The sequence below is a fragment of the Dryas octopetala genome, chromosome 7 (assembly GCF_963921425.1).
Source record: "Dryas octopetala chromosome 7, drDryOcto1.1, whole genome shotgun sequence".
Taxonomy (NCBI): Eukaryota; Viridiplantae; Streptophyta; class Magnoliopsida; order Rosales; family Rosaceae; genus Dryas; species Dryas octopetala.
Genome location: NC_141372.1, coordinates 4250862 through 4271469, shown reverse-complemented (window position 1 = coordinate 4271469; position 20608 = coordinate 4250862). Strand labels below are relative to the sequence as shown.

Genomic DNA, 20608 nt, shown 5'->3' with positions numbered 1-20608 from the left:
AAAATGAAAAATCTAATTACCCAACAGTCCCAATTAATCCAAAATCTCTAAATCCAATTAACAAAATAATTGCAAAAATCTAATTACCCAACAGCCCCAATTAACCCAAAATCCCCAAATCCAAACAAGAAATAAGACTATAAGACAAACCTGTGAGGGTACGTGGCAGCGAGCAGAGTCGGTGAGCTGCAAGTCGTCCCGGCGAGTCAGTGAGCTGCAAGCTGCCTTCTCCTTTTAGTCTTCGTGTTTTTTTTCTGTCGATCTTTGTGTTTTTTCTGTCTTCATGTTTTCCAAGTACATGATAGTTGTTAGAAAAATTAAGAATATTAGGTGTGACCGTGATATATGGATCCACACTATATATTTAAAGAATCTTAAGTTGGTCAAACAAGAGAGCTGTCTAGAAATATATGCTTTCATTGATGAGTTTAAAACCTCCACAGGACCACTAGCTGCATGCAGGGAGCTGTCGTCTTACTATTAGTAGAGATATGCTTAATTAATTGATAATGAGTTCAAACGGCGGTATTCTAGTGGGAAATAGACTTGTATGCTGGGTCATTCTTACCCAAAAAAAAAAAAAAAAAAGGTTCAAGCTGGGTCGGTGGATCAATTGTTGAAAAAAAAAAAAAAAAAATTCTTTTTTTCTTTTATTGTTTGATCGAGTTGAAAAATTAAAGGGTTAGATGAGTGGCTGGGGTCGGTGGGCCGGGGCGTGGGATGCTGGGCTAGCTGGGTACGTTGCACTACTTAATGAGATTAAGTAAGCAGCATCAGGTGCATCATCACCCTTTGCATAGTCTGATATCAATTGCCAGTTGCGTCTTAGCAAGAAGTAGACTTGCGTGGTGAACCCTATCTATAGATTATATACAGAAAGCAGAATTCGGTGGCTCTATCTAGTTTGACGGGATTTGGGCTCTTTCTGGGTTAATTAGGTCATGCTAGTTTTTTTACAGTACAAAGGTCATGCTAGTTATACATTAATTTAAGGGAAAGACTTTTGTGCCCTAGAAGGTCACAAGATTCATATGCCTAATATGATGATGTGGCAAAATTATTTTTAACACATCACTATTTATTTGCCACATCAAATTAATATTATTATTGTTAAAAAACTATTTTACCTAATTCAAATCTAATGGCTACAATTACTATTTATAATCAAATGTTCTTTTCAACAACGTACCACATCATATTTAAAGAAACAGTAGTGCTAAACATCCCATATTTTTATACCATAATTTCATACCACCTTATGTGGTAATTTACATGGCATTTATGCATTGGACACTAAAAAATAATAAATAAAAAAAAAACTTTATCCAGTAAAATAATGACACGTAAGATGGTATAAAAATATGGTATAAAAATGTGATAAATATAGCATTATTCTTAAAGAAATTAAATACTTATATGTCTTTCACAGTCTTCTTCTTCCATCCGAAGTCTTTCTCTTCATTTTATACTCTATTCTTTATCATGATAGAGAAAGAGATAAAAAATCCCTTTTGATTTATAAATATGGAGGCAAGTTGGACTCTTAGAAGTTGAGCCCTATTCCCTGTACCCAAATTTCATATATAAACAAATGAAAGATTTGAGAATAAGGTTTAATTTCAGTGTTTGTTAGGCTGGGTTGAATGGGTTCTTTATATTTTCTTAAGAAATTCTATGATCTCGAAATATGTATAATACCTCTGTAGAAAATTTTTATTTTACCTTTGATAAAAATAATCTGGGTTACTATTGGTTTTCTTATAAAATTCAAAGAAATCATGAAAGAGCACAAATTAAATTAATATTATATGTAAATTTGCTCCATTATAAACTGAGGAGCTTGCACAATATTGGAAAAACTCCTATATATCTAAATATCTAATAAAATAGAACGGCGGCTTGGGGTTTTGTTGCTGATGGCATTCCATTGGATTAGTTGTTGAATTTATGTTTCTGGTTTTTAAGTTTCTCCGCAGGTTTGGTTTTAGTTGTTGTTGCTTGTTTGGTTTATTAAGGTGACTTTTGACTTGTTTGGTAGTGCTTTTAAAAGACTTAAAAGAGCTTTCAAATAGTAAAAAACGCTTTTATTTATGTTTGGAAAAAAAAAAATAAGAAGCACTTTTGGGTTCTAAAAGCACTTAGAAGCATTTCCGGGTGAAGCACCACCAGGTGCTTCCTTAGGAAGCGCTTCTTATATTAACAAGAAGTACTTGAATTTTTTTTTAAAAAAAATCTATGAATTTCTAACAAAAGCGATTTTAGTGAAAGCAATACTGCAAAAGCGTTTTCTACAGAAGCACTCCTAAACAAGCTAGCCATTTGTTTCTCTACCTCTGTGGCTTTTGTTTTAATGGAAAGCATTACTGGCCAGAAAAAAGAATGTTAACAATTGCCACCATGGAAGAGATTATGATGTGATGAGTTTTTAGGGGTTAGAACGATTTTTGGCTTGGAAATTTTTTTTTTTGTTTAATTTAAATTTTGTAAAATTTATAATGAAGGTTAAAACAGTTATTTTAATTGACATGTCATTAAAACACTCTAGCATTGCCCTAATTTTAAATGTAAATAAAATCACTTGACTTTGATACGTGGTACTGACTTGGATTCGACTAGACGGAACTATATTTAATCCTATTGTATTAGGCTAAAATTATTACTGAAACAAGAATCTAAAAAATTATTTGTAACTTAGGTTGTTTTAAAGAGTTCTAAGAATTTTGCAAATTAAAATAAAGTTTGATAAATTAATTATCAAGATTTAGATTTATCATGCATAAAACGAGAGAAATAAATAAAGTAAAAATACAATATAAGCAATGTACTTAAAGAAAATGCCTAAAATAAAATATCGAAAGAAAAAACCTAAATAAAGTGAAGAAAGTGAATCAGAGAAGGTGGATTCCTCGATCTTCTGTCAGTTTAAGCATAGTAGCAACATGCTTACTATTGGAAAAGAAATTTTGTAAGTTAGGCTATGATGAGTTCAAAGGGACAAGTGATCCATTACAGAATTGAGTGAAAATTAATTAATTCGATATAGCATACATTTTTTCAAGGATTGGTCTACTTAGAATTAAAGAATTAATGTCTAGAATGCAGTTAGTCCTGATAGTCAATAAATCACATAGAATAAAAGTAGACAAATTTCCAAAATCCCATTTCAGCTTATCACATTTCAACAACATCTAGTTTTTAAAATTTTATTAAAAGAAGGTATTGGAATTGCGATTTAATGTGGGCACCAAAACGACACCCACGTTATTCAAGTTTGAAGTTAGGTCATGCATTATTGAATAACAAGTAGCAAAATTAATGTGACTTAATTTATATATAATTAATATATGAGATCCCGGACCCAACCCTCCTTACCAATGAGACATTAAAAGTCGTGTGTTTTCATTAATGACATGTTTACTAATCCGTAATTGGATTAGGAGGAATTGAATTGATGATGAATTAGATTGAGGAGGAATTGGATTCTCATTGAAGCTGTTTACTAAACTATCTAGAATCAAAGTATGAATGATATCATGCGGGCATTTGATTACTAAAATGCTCTTATTCTAAATAAATTATTTTATATGCTAGTTGATAATGTGAGGGTATAATGAGAAAACAATAAGGAATTGAATTCCTCCAAAATAAGGAATTGGATTTCTATCTCCCACCCAATAATCCAATTCCTCCAAAATAAGGAATTGAATTCCTAATTTCATGTGGGCCTCACTTATGTTTTTATTCCCATATGATTAATAAACAAAGGAGTATCAGTAATCGGAATCTAATTCCTTATTTTGATTCCGATTATGGATTAGTAAACATGTCGATCATAAAGCTTGCATAAATGGGCGTGGTTTACACATAGCCTCCAAAGGCTTGATCCTTGGCATGGTAAGGCCCAAACCTTCACTCATGTCCACCATCTCTTCCCCAATCCTGTCCCACTCAAATGACTGAATCAAAGTTCCCAGAGTGAGTCCAACGAACCGGTTGGCTAGGCCAGCCCCTGGACACCCTCGCCGTCCAGCCCCAAATGGGATTAGCTTATACCCTTCACCACCTTCACCACCTTCACCACTCCATCCTTCAAATCTCTCTGGCTTAAATCTTGTAGGGTCTTCCCAAATCTCTGGATCTCTGTGAATGGCCCATGAATTAATCACTAGCATTGTTCCACGTGGCACATCAAATCCCCCAACCACACAATCCTCAGAAGCTTCATGAGGCACTAGAAGTGGAACAGGTGGGTACAATCGGAGGGTCTCATTGATCACATTTTGCAAGTAATTCAGCTTTGGCAAGTCTTGCTCATGCAATAGATGGTCTTGTCCAACCTTGGTGTCTATCTCAGCTCTCACTTGCTCCATTGATTCTGGATGGTTTAGCAACAGCGCCATTGCCCATTCCATGGTTGCTGATGAAGTGTCGGTCCCAGCTACCAGCAACACCTACAATTAGCAATTACAAATTAATTAGAAGACATCAATTGATGATTATGATATTATTGATAGTGAGTAAAACTTTTTGTCTATGTTTTTTTTATTGTTAGTAACTTAGTAGACATCAGCCGGCAGCTACAGTTGATTGTTTTGTCTATTTCTCCTTGTAGCTATATATTTTATAATTTTTAAGCATAAAATTTGATTAAAGTTCAAACAGGTGCTGGCACATATGCCTAACCTTATCTCAATCATTCAATGCTATGTGTGCAACTGTGCAACATGCCAAGCAAGACATAGAAACTTCAACTCCAAACCAAAAATAGTAAAACAGAAATTTCTCTTTTTAATTTCAGTAATTGAGTTGGGCAACTAATTAATGAAGAAATGTAAAAAAGAATCAATAAATTTCTCAAAATTAAGTGCACATTAACTTGTCACACCCAGTAAAGAAAAACAAATAAAAGGGATTCGAATTGCAGGAAGATTCGCGAATTACCAATATGATTCCCTTGATTATTTCGTCGGTGTAGAACATGGGGTCTGTTTGTTGCATCGACAACAAGTTATCAATGATCAACTTGTTAACCTCTCTTCCATTTGATCCACAATTCGCAGACAAAAATTTCCGACGCTGGTCAAGCAAACCCTGCAAGAATTTGTCCATCTTCGCCATCAAGCTCACCATCTTCTTCTCCGTCCCCGATATATCCATCCACTGCAAGAATGGCAAAAAGTCTCCGAAATTTGTTGCTCCGGACAAGTCCACTGCGTCTCTAATGACCTCCTGGATGTTCTTAGCTTCCTCAACATCCTCAACATCGTCGCCGTAGAAGCGCTTCCCCACGAGCATCATCGTCATGACATTGAAAGAAATCTCGATAAACTTGGACTTGAGCTCGATCTTCGATGATGATCTGGTGTTCCCCATTTGGGTGGCGATTTGATCGAGTAACAGCCGGACTTCTCCTTGTCTGACAACTGCAAACGCGGCCAGGCGAGAGGAGGAGAAGATCTGGAGGGTCATGATGCGGCGGAGGTTGCGCCAGAGGTCGCCGTAGGGGGCCAGAGAGACGGTTGTGTAGTTGTAGTGGAAGTGTTTTGCGGCGAGCATGTGTGGACGGTTGGCGAAGACGATGTCGTTTTTGGTGAGACATTCTTCCGCGGCGGAAGGGGAGGAGACCAAGAGAACTCTCCGTGAACCCCAGCGGAGGAGTAGGATTTTGCCCAAGTTTTCGGAAAGATCTTGGAGGGTTCGGTGAATTGGTTGTTTTAGGAGATGGAGGTGGCCGATAATGGGAAGAGATGGTGGGCTTGGAGGCAGGTTTTTGTATTTTTGTTTGTTTGTTATCAAGTGTTTGAAAAGCAGAGTGAAGATGATGAGAGCTAAAGTGGTAGTGTACCACATGGGAGAGACCATTTTATGTTCTGTTTGATTTTCTCTATCAATGTGAAATATTGGTCTATGAACTTGGATTACCTATATATAAAAACATGACACATCTAGCTAGCTATTTGTTAACATAAAAAAAGTGAGGGTCATATATCTCAATTATAACCGTCCCTCCTCTCTTGTTTCTGATGTCACGTCAATATCGATCCCTATTACATAAAAGTTCTTTTAGCCAGGACTCCAGGTAAACAAACAAAGTGCCGCATGTTGTTTGTATTGGGCTTTGGGACCCAAATTATGTCTTGCATCTACAATATCCATTTCAAGTTTGCATGAATGGGCGTGGTTTGCACATAACCTCCAAGGGCTTGACCCTGGGCATGCTAAGGCCCAAACCTTCACTCATGTCCACCATCTCTTCACCAATCCTCTCCCACTCAAACGACTGAATCAAAGTTCCAAGAGTCAATCCAATCAACCGGTTGGCTATGCCAGCCCCTGGACATCCTCGCCGTCCAGCCCCAAATGGGATTAGCCTATACCCTTCACCACCTTCACCACTCCATCCCTCAAACCTCTCTGGCTTAAATCTTGTAGGATCCTCCCACAGCTCAGGGTCTCTGTGAATAGCCCATGCATTGATCACCAGCATTGTGCCACGAGGCACATCAAACCCCCCTACCACACAATCCTCAGAGGCTTCATGAGGCAGCAGAAGCGGGACTGGTGGGTACAAGCGAAGGGTCTCATTGATCACATTTTGTAAGTAATTCAGCTTTGGTAAGTCTTCCTCTTCCAATACATGGTTTTGTCCAACCTTGGTGTCTATCTCAGTTCTCACTTGCTCCATTGATTCTGGATGGTTTAGCAACAGTGACATTGCCCAATCCTGTTGATGAAGTGTCGGTCCCAGCTACCAGCAACACCTACATTTAGTAATTAGTATTATTTCTATAATGATCAACGTGCAGCTACAATTTATTATTATGTCTCTTTTTTCTTGCAGCTATTTTTATAGGCAGAAATTTAATAGTATACCATGTACCCATGTCAACATGCTAACGCATGACAATGAAACTTGAACCCCAAATCTAAAAAAATTGAACATAATTAATTGAAATCGGAAGAACTATCAACAAGAATTAACGAACCTCCAAATTTATGAGAATTAAGTACCCTTTATTTTCACAATTACAGGAATGAAAAAAAAAAAAAAGAAAGATAAAAAAACTAATTGAAGAAGTGTAGGATTTATGAATTACCAAAATGATTCCCTTGATTATTTCGTCAGTGTACAACTCGGGCTCTGTTTCTTGCATGAATCATTAACTTGTTAACCTTTCTTCCATTTGATCGACAATTCGTTGACAAAAATTTCCGACGACGCTCGTCAACCAAACCCTGCAAGAATTTGTCCATCTTCCCCATCAATCTGACCATCTTCTTCTCCATCCCAGATATGTCCATCCACTGCAAGAATGGCAAAAGTCCCCCAAATTCGCTACTCCGGACAAGTCCACTGCCTCCCTAATAACCTCCCGGAAATTCTTAGCCTCTTCAACATCGCCAACATCGTCACCGAAGTACCGTTTTCCCATTACCATCATCGTCATGGCATTGAACGAAAGGTCGATGAACTTGGACTAGAGCTCAATCTTCGATCTCGTCCCCAACTGGGTACTACTGCAACTCTTCATGATCTGATTGAGTAACAACCGGACTTCTCCTTGTCTGCCAATTGCGAACACGGCCACGCGGGAGGAGGAGAAGATTTCGAGGGTCATGATGCGGCGGAGGTTGCGCCAGAGGTCGCCGTAGGGTGCTACAGAGACGGTTTTGAAGTTGTACGAGAAGTTTTTCAGGGCAAGCAAGTGCGGGCGGTAGGCGAAGACGATGTCGTTTTTGGTTAAACATTCTTCTGCGGCAGAAGGGGAGGAGACCAAGAGCACTCTACGTGAACCCCACCGGAGTAATAGAATTTTGCCCACGTTTTGGGAAAGAGCTTGGAGGGTTTGGTGAATTGGTTGTTTTAGAAGATGGAGGTGGCCGATAATGGGAAGAGACGGTGGGCTTGGGGGCAGGTTTTTGTGTTTTTGTGTATTCAAATTTACGAGCTTGAGAAGCAGGGTGAAGATGATGATAGCTAAACTGTACCACAAGGGATTTTCCATTCTTTGATCAATACATGAAATAATTATTGGTCCTTTTTCTCTTTTCTTTCTGCTCATCCTCAACATATATAAACAAAGAAAATTTGACTTTTCAGATGCTTCCACCAGGGGACGAGATTGAGGGACAATATAGTTGATCTGCGTACAATTAAATCATAAATAACCATTTATATTATGTAATTAAACTATGCATTAAAGGTATGGCCGTGCTAAATGCTTGTCTAAAGGCAAGATTTAGCTCAAAAATTAAAAAAATCTCTACATAACTAACTAGGCCAAATGCAAAATAAAATTTGACTTTTCAGATGCTTCCACCAGGGGACGAGATCGAGGGACAATACAGTTGACCTGCGTACAATTAAATCATAAATAACCATTTATATTATGTAATTAAACTATGCATTAAAGGTATGGCCGTGCTAAATGCTTGTCTAAAGGCAAGATTTAGCTCAAAAATTAAAAAAATCTCTATATAATTAGGCCAAATACAAAATTATTTTTTGTCATGGCAAGATTTTAGACTAAATTTATCCTAAAATTTTTTTATTGCCATTTGCAAAGCCAAGATAAGTGGAGCCCACAAGATAGAAAAAACAGCTATGCTAGGTAGTGAATTCCATGTGGAGGCCCAATCAGAGAGAAGAAAAAAAAATTGTGACCGTTGCTAGCCAAGCTACCAATGCGTTCTTGATATATCCAATGGTTACACTTTTTTCCCAGCTGCCACTAAATTGCCATAGCCAATGGCATGTTAAATATAATTAAATATATTCAATAATATATTATGTATTTCCTTTTCAATAATAATATTTAAATATCAAGTAAATATCTTATTAAAATAAGAGATAATTAGGCTTATGTTATTTATAAAAACAGTTTTTAGATGAATACCGGAGATATTTTAAAATTTATAAGAAAATTTTTTTAATTCATAATAAAGTCATTTTCCGATTTGAAGGGTATTTCCCCTCTTAGGGTGTGGAGAGGGCGTTGTAGAGGCTGCCATATTATGTTTTAACTCTAAGGGGCCAAAAATATTATTATTGAAAAGGAAATACATAATATATTATTGAAAAGAAGCCAAAAATCTTGGAGTTAAAACCTAACATGCAGCCTCTACAAAAACCTCTCCACACCCTTAGAGGAGCCCAAAATCTCGGAGTTAAAACTTAACATAAAGCCGTTAAAAAATAAAAATAAAAGGACTTAATTAAAAATCTTAAATCACTACTGATCTTAGTCTAAGAAAGACTCATAAAATGGACTGGACTCTAAGTCTCTCTTAAAATAATTACAATGGTATAATTATTAAACTATATTAATTTATAAGAGTATATATGAATACACTTAATAAATTAATAGAAAATTAGGATTAAATACTAAATATTAATTGTTTTTTAATAAAGCAGTAAGACACTAATTTTTTTTAGTTTAGGTACTAACCTAGAGTAAAACATTTTGGATTAGGTCACAAATCAGTTTGTTATATAGTTGTGACTGTCGAACAGTTACAGTTGTAATTGTCGAACAGTCACAGTTGTGACTATTTAAAATTTATAAAAAATCAAAATTTTTAAGGGTTTCATACTTTTAATTTAGGTTTGAGGGATAAAGTCCTATAACCCAAAGACTAAATATTAAAGTTTAAGCCTTGCAAATATTGAAAAAACAATAAATCAATAAAAAAGTTATGACTGTTAGACAGTCACAGTTCGATATAACCATATTTTTTAAAGTTGGTACCTAAACTGAAATTTAGTACTTAAAGTGAAATGACATAAATGTTTTAGTAGTTGAAATGAAAAAATATTATAATTTGGTATCTAAAGTCAATGGACCTATAAATTAAATATGTGGGTTTTTGTCTTTCACCTCTAGCAATGTATAAATTTGTGCATTTGGTTAAAAGTAAAAGCTAAATTTTGCATTTAGTCTTGCATCTTGCCTTTTGCAATGTACATGCATGTGCATTGGTTTTAGCTATACCTATAGCTTTTAGCTAAAACTACAAACTTATATATTGATAAATGCTATAGCCAAAACTCACTTAAAGTGCATTTATATATACTCTTATAAATTAAAATGTATTAATTAATATAATTTAATAATTATACCATTGTAATTATTTTAATGAGATTTTTAATATGAGTATAATATTGAATATATTTAAATATTATTATTTTAATATATATTTAAAAGAAATATATAATAACGGAATACATAATACATATTATTTAAAAGAAATACATAATACATATTTTAATACACTGATTAACCCAAAAAAAAAAAAAAACAAATGGGCCCAGCCAGCTTGTTCACATGTGCATGTCACAATTTCAAACTGTCCAAAGTGAAAAGCAGGTCACATGTTGACAGATGGGACCCAGCCATAGAGAGTTCTTCCAATCAGCGTGCGCCACCACATCGTTTTCTCTCTTTTTACTGACAGCTCCTGTGCACAATAGGTCTAGCCTTTTCTTAACTTTTGAGCTTGCAATAGCTAAATTTTTAGCTAAACTATTTTAACTTGGTTAAATACTAACCAATGTAGAGGATTTTTGTGACTTTTAACTAAATTTTAGCTTTAGCTATTGTTTATACCTAACCAATGCACATGGTCTTACTGTGCAATATGCATTATGTAAGTGAGCAGTCCATCGTAGTTACCACATGGTCGCGTTACACTCGAAACACTATCAAGGCTTAAGAATGATAATCAATTTTTTGCTCAACATTACGTGGCAAAAGGAAGTAATGATTAAAATGATTCATTATATGAGGATTCCCTAAGTTTTTCCTTACAATTAAAAGCAATGAGCAAAATCGTTCTCTGTAGTCTACATAGAATGCAAAGTAGGGCATCTGTAGTTAGTATTTAGCTTTTGGTTTCTACAACATTGAAGCTTGCATGAATGGGAGGAGTTTACACATAGCCTCCAAGGGCTTGACCCTAGGCATGGTAAGGCCCAAACCTTCACTCATGTCCACCATCTCTTCACTAATCCTGTCCCACTCAAATGATTGAATCAAAGTTCCAAGAGTCAAACCAATCAACCGATTGGCTAGCCCAGTCCCCGGACACCCTCGCCGTCCAGCCCCAAATGGAATCAGCCTATACCCTTCACCACCTTCACTACTCTATCCTTCAAACCTTTCCGGTCTAAATATTGTAGGGTCCTCCCACAGCTGAGGGTCCTTATGAATGGCCCATGCATTGATCACCAACATTGTCCCACGAGGCACATCAAACCCCCCAACCACACAATCCTCGGAGGCTTCCCGAACCCCTAGAAGTGGAATAGGTGGGTACAACCGGAGTGTCTCATTGATCACATTTTGCAAGTAACTCAGCTTTGGCAAGTCTTGCTCTTCCAGCAAACGCTCTTGTCCCACCTTGGTTTCCATCTCAGCTCTCACTTGCTCCATTGCATCTGGATGGTTTAGCAACAGCGACATTGCCCATTCCAGGGTTGTTGATGAAGTGTCTGTCCCAGCAACCAGCAACGCCTACAATTCGTAAATAGCAGAGATTGCTTATGCTTATTTTATTTTGGTTTCTACAATTCGTCAATGGTCAAGAAATATCCAAATCACGAATTAATGAACCTATAAAGTGCAGGATTTATGACTTATGAGTTAATTACCAGAATGATTCCCTTGATTATTTCGTCGGTGTACAAGTTGGGCTCTGTTTCTTGCATCAACAACAAGTTATGAATCAATAACTTGTTGGCCTCCTCCTTTCCATTAGATTCACAATTCATCGACAACAAAATTTGACGACGCTCATCTACCTTACTCTGCAAAAAGCCGTCCATCTTCCCCATCAAGCTCACCATCTTCTTCTCCATCCCCGTAATATCCATCCACTGCAAGAAGGGCAAAAAGTCCCCCAAATTTGTCGCTCCGGATAAGTCCACCGCGTCCCTGAAAACCTCCCGGAAATTCTTAGCCTCATCAACATCTCCGGCGTCTTCGCCGTAGTACCGCTTCCCCACAACCATCATCGTCATGACATTGAAAGAAATCTCGATGAACTTGGACTTGAACTTGTAAGACCAAATTAAAAAGGACCAACAAAAAATAAAAATTGGGGCCATCCTCATCGTGATATTGCACATCAAAAGGGCGAACATGTACTTGGACCCCCCTTATCTGAGACCTTAAAGAAATAGGCCCAGTCTGTAGAAACAACGAGCAATTACGTAGAGGAAATGTCCAACAAATTAATTGAAGAGTTACCCATTTGGGTCGTATTCGGTGAGCTCCAATGCTAAGCCCAAAAATGCAAGTATCATGTCCCGTTTGTCACAAACGGTTTGTGTTTAGCATTGAGTGATCCATTGACTAGCTATGCTCTACACCTGACTAACTAGCATGGCAATTTACAAGATGATACTAAAAGAAGCCCAATTCATGATTTGAATGGTGAGAGTAGAAGGCATGGAAATATGCTAGTTTTGTATTTGGAATCTCAAAGTCTGAGGTCCTAATTCACTCTGGCTTGTCTAGGTGCTATCTTATACATGAAAATTGAGAACATAGAAGCTAATACTGAACATATATATTGAAAAGAAAAAAAGAAGCTTTCTCAATTTTCAATTCTCTAGAGACTAGAATGGTTAAGTAATCCATTGTAGAGAATTGAAAATTGAGAAAGCTTCTTTTTTTATGACGTTGTATGTTTTCTTGGTTGACATGGGCCACATGGCAAGATGTAAGTGATAATTAAAAAAACTATATAAAGCTTGTTGTACAACTTTTTGTGCACAAAGAAAAACAAAAATCAGACAAAAGAAGCATTGAGAGTTCTGTAACATACAAAATTTCAGAAGCAGAAGACTAGATCGAAGACAATTCATTTCAGATTTAGACAGAGTTTTTTTTTTTGGACTAATTAACATATTCAATTTACATATTAATTTTGGTATAGAAACTACAACATAGATTCAAAGAACCATCTAAAGCGAAAGCTTGATGCAATTGACGGTGGAAATTAATAGTACCCACAACCCCAAAACATTAATTGTAGACAAAATGCAAAAACCAAGCCTACAGAAGTTTAATCATATGATCGATCCACAGCATGATTTGAGCTTCAACGATTATGGAGAGGGTCTGAAGCGTTTGGAACTTTCCTCTTGCTGGAAAAGAAGGCGTCAAATGAGTGCTTCAAACGCTGCCGTTTCTGCTTCTCTACTTGTAATTGCTTGGCTTGCATATTTGGTACTGATGGGTACTGCAACTGGTTGTCCACACCTACTGCCATTGTCTCTTCTTTGTTGCCGGAGACTAGCATGGAGAGAAACACCAAGACCACCATTAGCTTCTGCAACAACCCCACTTGCACAACGTAGTACTGCATATTAGTTTGTTGGATATATGGGTTTGAGGTTGAGAACAGTTAAAGCTAGCTCTATGAAGGAGAAGTAGGAGTGGGTGTAATTAGAAAGGGACTACGCATATATTGGGTGGAAATCAAAAAGCTATATGGCTTTGTTTGGCTTGGCAGGACTGTGGGGGAAGCTATGAAAAAGGGGATGTGGTGCCATTGAGTACACCCTGCAAACAAGGGACACTTCACACGAGAATATCAGAACATTTTTCTTAATTTGCTTTTATATAATATTCTTTGTGCTTCACGAGAACTCTCTTTCATATTTTGCTTTTTCCTCTCTGGCTTTCAGTCCCCTAAAGTACACAAGGAGAAGGAGTCATTCCACTCCAGTCCAAAGGCAATAATATATGGGGCATAGCCATAGTATACACATCTTGGCTCATGTGCTTTTTTCTTTGTCTGGGTTGTGCTTGTCGGCTTTGGAAGAGAGTCAGTGCTGTTCAGCCTGTTCCTCTACAGCTACTAAATGTATAGGCTGAGAAAAATCAAAAAATGTGTTGCTTTTAAGTTTTTAACACCTAAAAAAGAGTGAAAATCAAATCATACGCTTCTCAGGTCTTTTCCTTCTTCATGCAAAAGGTTGGGATACAAAAATGGGAATAATACAATAATCCAAATCTTTTTAATTAAGGACGAGACCACACATTAAATGTTTGCTTAAAGTAGACGATTTCAGTGGTCAAATCATGCGTGAGCAGAGCGTGAGCATGAGCCTTTCCCAATGTTTTTTTCTTTTTTAACTTTTTAACTTTTTTTTTCTTAAATAAATGAGCCAATGATCTTTAAAGAAATGGCATCCACTTATTGAATATCCAAGCTGCAGAGTGACCTTTTGATCATTGTCGTATGCGCCACCGTGACTGGTGGTTCGTTTCTCTTTTTTCCATAATGTATATGAACCATGCAAGAAAAGCGTACGTCCTGAAATTCTGGGCTGGACGACTTGGAGCCAAGTGATTAATATGTTCGGTTCTTGACGTTGAAAGATGAGAAAGCGAATATGATCCGGAAATCTATGAAGGTTTGGCAATAATTTTGCACTGCAAATTTGCAATCTAATTATAAGTAGTTGTTGCATTGGATATTTACTCAAGAAAAATATTTGGGTATTCATCTTTAACTACCAATTTTATATTTATCATTAATCACATAGATTCACATTTTCTCTCTAACAGTGAACCTTATCATAAGTTAATGCAATTAATAATAAATATATAGTGGTACTCAAAATTGAATACCCACACAGTGTCCTTTACTTAACACCTCCCATCATAAGCAATGTTACTTAAATTAATTAGGTAAACAATTACGAGGAGTACATTTAGTCGTTAAAACCTGATACTGTGTATTACATGTTTGGATATTATAAAAGAATTAAAGCATTCAACTCAATATCATAATGTAATAACCCCCAATTACAAAAAAAAAAAAAAAGTAATTTTAAATAAAACAAACCTTTTGTTATTTGGGTAGAAGAAACAAAGTATTTGTGTTAAATAACAATAATGGTAGAGATTCTAAATTTATATTCTAATTTAGATCTCAAATACACGTATCAATGTTTTACTTATTATAAAATTAATAATTATTTAGGTAGACTATGTATAAATTAATAAAGTACCAACACAACATTTAAGATATAAAATTATGATACAAATTTGAGATCGCACAATAATTGCCTATTTTATTGGGTACAGAAATTTCACTACACTAATGATCAGTAAGAGAAAATTGTAGTCATGTTATGTCAACAATCGATGATTACGTAAAAAAAAAAAAAAAAAAAAAAAAAAATGGAAAAGCGGATGTTTGGGCCAATAGCTAAAACCAAGTACTAGTATCCCGTGCTCAGCCCATATAGCTGTGATGAGCTTCCTTTGTTTAAAAGTTTGGGAGAGGTTGAAATTAATCGTTACTCAGATTTAGCCCAATCTGAAAAATATACTCAGAAGTAATTCGGGTCGAAAAGTGGGTATCGCCACCAAGTTCCAACCCAAATTAAATCACCTGCCGGCTGCCGCCACTCAACTATAACAAAACTAACAAGAACCCAACCGCGCCAGATACGCTCCAATTTTTTAATTACAGTTAAAAACGTCACACCTTTCAAATGGGCCCAACCGCCGACGTCTCTCTCAGAAGGCGGTGGTTTTAGTCTGTTAGCTCCGCCATAGTAGACACCTGAACCCTAGGGTTTCAACTCCGACGACGATGATCTCTCTCACCTCCACCGAACTGAACTACATAGTTTTCCGATACCTCCACGAATCAGGTCCGCTCATGCTTGCAATTAGTGCTTTGGCTACAAATTGTTCTTAAAAGGAACAATTAACTGCTAATTAGTTGCTTAATTTCTTCAGGATTTACACATTCAGCTTATGCTTTTGGATACGAGGCGGGGATTAACAAGAGCACGATTGATGGCAATCTTGTTCCACCAGGTGCACTTGTTACGTTTCTACAGAAAGGGCTTCAATATCTTGAGCTGGAGGCAGACTTGAACGGCAGTGTAAGCAGCATAGCATGTTCAATTTCTTAATTAATTAATTAATTAATACACGCTTTGAATTTTGAACTTTGGGCTCTGCTGATTCGTGTCTGTGTTAGGTTTCCAGAGTGATGCGGACATGGACGATGACTTTTCGTTTCTGCAACCCGTGGATCTTATCACAAAAGACGCCAGTCAGTTGCAGAAAATCGTCAGGGAAAAGAAGGATAGGATGTACGCCGCGAACAACGAGAAAAATGAGTGCAAGAAGCAGGAAAGTGAAAAGGAAAATGCAAGAGAAGTAGAGGAGGAGAGGAAGGACAAGGAAAAACAAGAAGAGGAGCAGGTTCAAGACGACAAGTCGGAGAAGGATATGGAACCAGAAATTGATAAAGATAAGGAAAAGGCGCACCAAGATGACAATGAGATGGAAAAGTTGGAACCTGAAGAACCTGAAGAAAATGTAACTTCTGGAGGTAATTTACACTTTCCTTGTTTCCATCTCTGCCTAAAAAATGTTATCTTGCCTCTGCTTCATGCATAGGTATAACTCTATCTTTTACATAGGGCTTGCAAGCTTACCATTTGTTACCAAACAACATCATTTAGTATTTACATATATATATATATATATATAATATGTCGCATACAAGATCCTGGTTGTGATTGTTTTACTTGTAGCAGCTTCGGTAATACAATCATATTCGCATGCCATGAGCCTCGACTCTTAACTTTACGGTTCAAATGTTCAATCCAAGAATTTCACTACACATTTTCCATGCAATTAGTATCACATATGTTAGTTTCCTAATTGTCTGTAAATATGTCAAATAGGGCTGGAACCAATGGATGTCACCCCAAGCTCTACATCCTTGCCGTGTGAAATTCCTAGCCGTGACGTAACAATTCTAGAAGGCCATACCTCAGAGGTTTGCAAGTATCCCTGCATTGTACATGTGTCTCCCATTTTTAACTTTGTCAAGTATAATTGCATTAACTTGTTATTCCATTCCTGACAGGTTTTTGCCTGCGCATGGAGTCCATCAGGTTCACTTCTTGCATCTGGGTGAGTATATTGTCTTTCATCCCTGGGCAGAGATTAGCATCTGGTGGTTTATATCGTCTTTCATCCTGACTGCATCAATATCTCACAAAGTCGCTGGAATTGAGATATTGCTTTGTAAGATAATAGATAGTGGCGGAAACATGGAAGATCTGCTTAGTTTACACAGTTTATATCTGAACTTCCTTGTCTAGGTCTGGAGATTCAACAGCCCGAATTTGGACTATTGCAGATGGGAGTTGTGGATCTAGCATGCAAAATGGACCTGCAAATGTTGCGGTGTTAAAGCATTTCAAAGGTAGAACCAATGAGAAAAGCAAGGATGTGACAACACTCGATTGGAATGTGAGTTTTTATCACACTGTGTAGTTGAAAACTCTGGCATCTCTGTCAATATGTTTTTGCTAAAGCATTCACCATTTTGTAGGGTGATGGGACATTGCTTGCAACAGGTTCTTATGATGGACAAGCAAGAATATGGAGTAGCGATGGTGAGTTGTCATGATAACCTCCCTAACACGCTTGCAATTAAAGTCTAGGTACTAGTAATGTCAACAGGTTTTAAGTAGCATGGGTTTAGCCCTAGGTTCTTTTTTAGTTTTTTTTTTTAATTACTGGTGGGATTGTTTTATAGGGGAATTGAGGACTACATTAATCAAACATAAAGGTCCAATCTTTTCTCTAAAATGGAACAAGAAAGGAGATTATCTTCTGAGTGGCAGTGTGGATAAAACTGCAATTGTGTGGGACATAAAGAGTGGCGAATGGAAACAACAATTTGAATTTCATTCAGGTACTGCATTGTTTTGAGTTTGTCTTGGCCAATTTTAACTTCTGCAATATGTTGAGCAAGCCAAAATTATTTTTCAGCTCCAACTCTGGATGTTGATTGGCGAAACAATGTTTCTTTTGCAACATGCTCCACTGATAATTTGATACATGTTTGCAAAGTTGGAGAGAACCAACCAATCAAAACTTTCTCAGGGCATCAGGTTTGTTCTAGAATTCAACAAACCAATCTTCTGTTGTCTGCTTATTTAATTAGAAAAAAACATGATTAGTTATAATTATACAAAGACTATTTAGAATTCCGATTTTGTTCATTCTCTGGTTCAGGATATTATAAGTGAATGCTTTATGAGACATGATTCATTTAATCTGCCAATTTGGGAAACTGTGTAATAAATTTTTGAAGGGACATCAATCAATGTGCCTTGGTGGTGGCTGCCAGAGAGTGTTGAGAACTACATATGATTGCCTTATCTAATATGTGTATTCTCAATGCTTCCCCAAATTTCTAGTTGCATGCCCCTTGTCCTTTGGACCAGGTTGTAAAGGATGGGGTAGAGTTGGGTTAGGTCTTGGGTTTGGATCTTGCCTGGCCAAATAAATTGAAGAAATTAATAAAAATTTGGATTTTGAAGTGTAGTTTTGGTTCTTATGCCCAGCATTATCCACAGTATAATTTATAATCTCTTTACACTTTCTATCAAGGTCTGGCTAAAATTCATTATACTGGGTATCGATTTCTGAGTTCTGAACTGACAATAGACATCTTGCACACTTTGCTGCTCTCATAGTATAGATTATATCCAGTAAAATGCTTAAAGAAAAACAACTCGTGAGTTGGTGAATCTAATCAGGAGATTAATGATGCTGCATGATTTTTTTCAACTTTTCCAAAATTTTTATGTTTCAGGGTGAAGTTAATGCTATTAAGTGGGATCCAACTGGTTCATTGTTGGCTTCTTGCTCCGATGATTATACTGCAAAGGTGAAATTTAATTTATTATTTGCTCTTTTGGTGTAACAGTTAGGCATTTGTGCTTTTCATTTCAACTTTCCAATGTATATTGTACTTCTACTTCCTTATCATGGGCTCCTTGTCCCACATACTTTGATACCCTATGAATATCACTTTAATATCAGTTCATTTCATGCTTCTCTTGAATGGGATTGCAAAATTGAGTTGTTTTGACACAGATATGGAGTATGAAGCAGGACAAGTATTTGCATGATTTGAGGGAACATGTTAAGGTACTTGTTTGTTCCATTTGTGAGTTGGTCTGTATCTAACTCCCAGTTTGTAATTTGAGTGATGCATGACTTTGTAGGAGATTTATACCATCCGGTGGAGTCCTACAGGACCAGGCACAAATAATCCCAATCAACAGTTAGTGCTAGCAAGGTAATGAGCTGGTTCTTCTGATATGTATGGAAATGGGGCCAAAGTAAAGTATTTACCCTCTTGTTGGTTTAATCCACACCCATATTACATGATTTCGGGTGGTGAACATTACTTGCTCTATTTTCTATATGTGTTTGTTCTGTCATTGCCTTAAAGGGTACTGCAATACATTAAGTCAGAGAGCGCCCTCACAATTAGGCCAATAGGCCAGTGATTACTGTTTCCTCATTTATGCATTCCTTATGTTCCTATAAATTTTCTTTGGACCAGCGCTTCTTTTGACTCAACTGTTAAACTATGGGATGTGGAACTAGGGAAACTTCTCTACAGCTTCAATGGCCACAGGTAATTATTTAAGAATTTTGATGTTTTGCATCACGTTTTTCTAAAAAAAAAAAATCTTTATGAGATCTATGAGGTACAAATTACATTCTACAAAGAACAAAGAGTGCGCCTGGCTGATGGTGGACCTAATCATATGATATGGCTTCTATCATTCTTGACCTGTATCAAACCTGGCAAACAAAATGACTGCAATCAACCATGCCATAGCATTCTACTCCACTACATTATGAGCCTAGCCACCTATGTGCATTTGCACATGTCGAAATGAATTGACACCAACACACACTAGAGCTCTGTTATAATTTCTTTTGATATTTAAGCATGGCCTGGAGGCTTATGGTTACTTGTCTACCAAATGAAACTTATTTGTTTGCTTGAAGATGATGATGTAATGGTAGTTGTTATTTGTGATCTACTGACAAGAGTTTATTTTGCAAATCCTAGGGATCCGGTATACTCTGTTGCATTCAGCCCTGATGGTGAGTACTTAGCCAGTGGATCTATGGATAAATGCATGCACATATGGTCTGTGAAGGAAGGCAAAATTGTAAAAACGTACACAGGAAACGGTGGGATATTTGAAGTTTGTTGGGACAAGGAAGGTGATAAGGTCGCTGCTTGTTTTGCAAACAACATAGTATGTGTCGTAGATTTCCGAATGTAGAACTTTTTATCTTTTCTGTTCAATTTTATAGTTGCTCTAGCTTCCCATTCTTCTTTAAACATGAGAATGAAGGACCTTTTTTATATTATGTTATGATTGTGAAATTCGATTTGCCTCAAGTCTTTTGACATGTTAGGTTCCACGTTATCATAAATCTCTAAACCAATTAGTTTAGGCCAAGTCCAGTTCTGACAATTCTGCATTTTGACTGTAAACTTGTGTTGGATTAGGTAAGGGAAATAAAATAAGAAAAAAATAAATAGAGATGAGAAACGATGATTGATTTATAAACATGATTTCCCCATCTGAAAACAGGAGATATACATAGCCTTTCACAACTATTCAAAATCCTCAACGATTAACAGCTAGTGCACTCACAATGCTTTCTATCAACCTACTCAAACACCTTCTGGCCCAAAATTAACAAATCTACCAAGTGACAAATAAATAAATTCA

At 36.7% G+C, this 20608-nt stretch overlaps 1 protein-coding gene and 3 pseudogenes across 3 annotated transcripts; 1 reads left to right on the top strand and 3 right to left on the bottom strand.

The window, feature by feature from the left end:
* Positions 1-3830: 3830 nt before the first annotated feature.
* On the bottom strand, positions 3831-5862 carry LOC147278711 (cytochrome P450 81Q32 pseudogene; annotated as a pseudogene).
* A 295-nt stretch (positions 5863-6157) lies between these two features.
* LOC147278710 (cytochrome P450 81Q32 pseudogene) lies at positions 6158-8006 on the bottom strand (annotated as a pseudogene).
* A 2889-nt stretch (positions 8007-10895) lies between these two features.
* LOC147278709 (cytochrome P450 81Q32 pseudogene) lies at positions 10896-12112 on the bottom strand (annotated as a pseudogene).
* A 3191-nt stretch (positions 12113-15303) lies between these two features.
* Positions 15304-20282, top strand: LOC147278708 (WD40 repeat-containing protein HOS15-like). Of its 3 annotated transcripts, none has more exons than XM_086250455.1 (14): positions 15304-15676; positions 15780-15913; positions 16020-16368; positions 16727-16821; positions 16912-16958; positions 17150-17300; positions 17383-17446; positions 17590-17748; positions 17826-17947; positions 18655-18729; positions 18939-18992; positions 19070-19143; positions 19414-19488; positions 19933-20282. In XM_086250455.1, the coding sequence occupies exons 1-14, from the start codon at positions 15616-15618 to the stop codon at positions 20150-20152; spliced, it is 1680 nt and encodes a 559-aa protein (XP_086106581.1). In that variant the 5' UTR covers positions 15304-15615; the 3' UTR covers positions 20153-20282. The 3 variants fall into 3 exon arrangements, with proteins under 3 accessions (XP_086106581.1, XP_086106580.1, XP_086106582.1); XM_086250454.1 differs by having other exon boundaries at positions 15765-15913; XM_086250456.1 differs by lacking the exon at positions 15304-15676 and having other exon boundaries at positions 15782-15913; positions 16012-16368.
* The last annotated feature ends 326 nt before the right edge of the window (positions 20283-20608 follow it).

What these genes read in the sequence shown, in the direction of transcription:
- LOC147278708 (XM_086250454.1), top strand. Translation starts at nt 15,616, where the DNA reads ATGATCTCTCTCACCTCCACCGAACTGAACTACATAGTTTTCCGATAC. An exon ending in CCGATACCTCCACGAATCAG is followed by an intron (nt 15,677 to 15,764) that starts GTCCGCTCATGC and finishes TAATTTCTTCAG; the next exon opens with GATTTACACATTCAGCTTAT. An exon ending in TAGAAGGCCATACCTCAGAG is followed by an intron (nt 16,822 to 16,911) that starts GTTTGCAAGTAT and finishes CATTCCTGACAG; the next exon opens with GTTTTTGCCTGCGCATGGAG.